General features: G+C 43.8%; 1 protein-coding gene across 1 annotated transcript in view; it reads left to right on the top strand.

The window, feature by feature from the left end:
• Positions 1-3161, top strand: part of T265_00794 (hypothetical protein) — a gene marked incomplete at both ends in the record, with an annotated part of 54161 nt that overhangs the window by 31128 nt on the left and 19872 nt on the right. Inside the window, one exon of the mRNA XM_009164666.1 lies at positions 1190-1251. Coding sequence (XP_009162930.1) covers positions 1190-1251 — 62 coding nt within the window. The remainder of the gene's footprint in view (positions 1-1189; positions 1252-3161) is intronic.

Genomic DNA, 3161 nt, shown 5'->3' with positions numbered 1-3161 from the left:
ATATATATATATATATATACCGTCAACTAGTCTAGCCCATTATCGACAGCGTGGATATTCGCCTCAAGTTGCGGTCGACTACCTGTTTTACGGGCGTTTTCCGCAGCCGCTAAGTCTGATCGCGGTGTGCTTTGAAGACGGGATCCGTTTGAACAAGTCCTCACATGTGTTCTAGTAACATGACATCCAAAGCATTGTCGAGGAGCATCTGCTCAGTATGTGACAAGGACATTTCTTGGAGTTTCATCCACACCAGCGAGCTAGCCTCATCTTCGAAGTTGTTTGAATGATCGCTTAAGCTGACTACATTCTTTGTGCGCAAGGAGTAATAATAACAAGCTTGCCCGAAGAATAACACACGCTGGATCGACCGTCGAGGGACTGTATATTCATGCAACCCTGTTTGTTTACTGGTATACTCTTTTACTTTGTATCACTTGACCGTGTAGGTCGATAAACAAACTGGTAAGGATTTTCTGACTTATCGTGTAGGTTTTTCAGTCTAGCACACTGTCAGTATTCGCTATTCTTTGTCGTGAATGTGTCAGCCATGGAAACCCAAGTCCCGGCGGTCTCACTCTGAAACCATTCTACTTCTAGCTGTCTAGATTAACGAACAAAACCAGTCCTACAGTGTTGCCGACGAAGAAAAGATATGTTGTCAAAAGCAGCTAGTATCGCCCAGCCACAACATTGATTCCATCTCCCAAAGGACTGTTAACTCACGTCGGATCTTTTCTATGCACAGGAAACGTCTACTTATAGTTACTCATACGTGATCTGCCCGTTGGATTAGCGGAAGACTTGACTGATGTGTCAGATCGTTTAATTTGTGTGCCTCTGTTGGCTGTTAACTCAACTTATTTTCCTTATCTGTCTGATATCCCTAAATTTGATGGACATCTTGACAGGCTAGACTGTCCAAGAGTTTTGAACCAGGATAAGCTCAAACCATGTTACACGTAGGTAGTAACCATGACGCCACTGACTGGATGACTGTCTACCATGACTAATCAGAGCCAAAAGCAGTTTCGTTTATTGTAGCTGATGTGAGAGTTTTGCGTCAGAAGACGGGACAGTATCAAGCTGATGATAGTTCATACATTAAGCAATATTAACAGAAGAGGGCTTCGTGAACCATATGAGAGGGTAACCGTGGCCATGAAGCATGAAAGACCTTGCCGATTAGCTCAGTCGCGTTGGTAAATGTTAACTCCCCGTTAGAGGACCACGAGAGGAGACAAATTAATGGTTAGTGTCCTTTACGGATATGGCTGTGCCGCGTAGCCAGCGGCATTCTTTCCTGAGAGCTATCGCCTTCACTGCGCATCTCTCGGTCCATGCCGTACCAGACAAACAACCACTCGACGTCAACGGACTGCCTGAGCTGTTGCTTCCAATGGGTGGCTCTCCCTTATTCTCAGCTAATGAAGCTGTGGTAGCTGGGATTACTGCTTCCCGGTGCATTATATGTGAGCTGAAAAACTGAACTGAACCTCATCAGGCATATGTGACCGATTATCATAAGGTCTAAAATGGAGGGTTGGAATTGCTCGACGGGATCAAAGCGACAAAAGCGTCTTTTATAGATGTCTTGTCTGTCAGAACGTGGACCAGGGGAATAGATTTGATTAAAACCGTCGGGCTATTTTATTCCCTGTGTTGTGATTAGGTCCACCAAACACGGATGAGGTGGAGAAACACATGTAAGAAATCTTATGCCTCTCAGGAGAGGGTGCTTCCCTGTCCTTACGGTGTCTTCTACATGGTGCAACAATGTACACCACGAGAAACGGCCTTCCCTAAACTAGGGATTTGTTGCTGTTCATATGTTGGGAAAAGACAGTCGTCAGCTTTACACAAAAGCTCAGTTCTTGGTCTCATGCGTGGACAAAGTGCGGAATACCGAACAACAGTCAGTTTTTCTGCAACCTTGAGAACAAGTAACTCCCATCTGAAGATGAAGTGTTGCCAAGAGAAAACAGTTTTGACGGTGAGAAGTCTGCAGCTTTGTTTTTGTTCCAAACTGTACGTATTCAGCAGAGTTGCTTGTTTTGACTTTGCTTATGGATAGGCTTCGTGTATACTGAACCACTTGCTCGATGTATTGAGAGATGGAAACTGCTTTCAGTCAACATCTCATAAGCTATCAAGATTCCGTGCTCCATGTACTTTGTTTCAATCATCACCGGTACGTCCAATGGTTCCCCCTACCAAATTTTCGTCGTTCGGTGACGACGGAATAGCTTCACACAATGTGAGCGAAAGTTATATCTGTTGAGGAACGTGTGTAACATTGGCAGAGCACTTTTTCCAAGAGTCGGTGCAGTCTTCTTATACGTTGGAGGCAATAGTTCAGGTAAGTGAGCGCCTTTGGGTACATGCCTGTACCGTATATGCTGCAATCCGTAATTATTGACCTATATTGTCCGGGAGAAACTCACGATAGGCTAGCGGCCAAATGCTGACCAGCTGTAACGTTTTTTTCGTATGTGAAGTATCGGTGAACCCGCGACAGTGCAAATCTTACCCGTTTAAAGTTGATTGTACGCCACAGAATCATTAGGTCTGTCCCCTATTCTTTGACAGCTGATCCAGCCCTGGTGTATCCAGTTGAGTGATCACTATGAACACTTATGAATAGGGAATCAACTGAAACGCGTTTGCACAACACAATGTCTGTTGGTTAGCAAAGTTGTAAAACGTTATCATGACTATAATTATCATTTTCAGTACTGCTGTTGCAGGGCTGATAATCGGTATGCACCCCTACTCAGATTGCAAAGTAGCTAGATTTGAACGTGCACTCACGCGATATTTCACAAAGGCATTCCTACGGAACGTGGACATTCATGTCTCGGTCGATTGTCCCTTTTGATTTCGTTCCATTAGCTCATTTGTCAAACAAACAATTATTTGGAAAAGGCGATTTGTGTATCTTTTGGAAGATGGCCTTTCTTACTGGAAACTCATTAATGCGCTTGCGTTTTTCAGTAAGTTCGTTTACTACTTATGAATTCCGCAGTCTGATCATCAGATTCTCTTATGAGAATCGTCAACAGGTTATCTAGACAGGTGCCTCTAATAGATCAATTTACCTAGCAAGGACTTCCCTACACCTAATTGACTTATTCGTTTTTTATCTGCCTGTTTTCTTCGCA

The sequence above is a fragment of the Opisthorchis viverrini genome (genome assembly GCF_000715545.1).
Source record: "Opisthorchis viverrini unplaced genomic scaffold opera_v5_8, whole genome shotgun sequence".
NCBI classification, from domain to species: Eukaryota; Metazoa; Platyhelminthes; class Trematoda; order Opisthorchiida; family Opisthorchiidae; genus Opisthorchis; species Opisthorchis viverrini.
The sequence above is the reverse complement of the archived record's forward strand: the minus strand, read 5'-3'. Positions and strand labels throughout refer to the sequence as shown.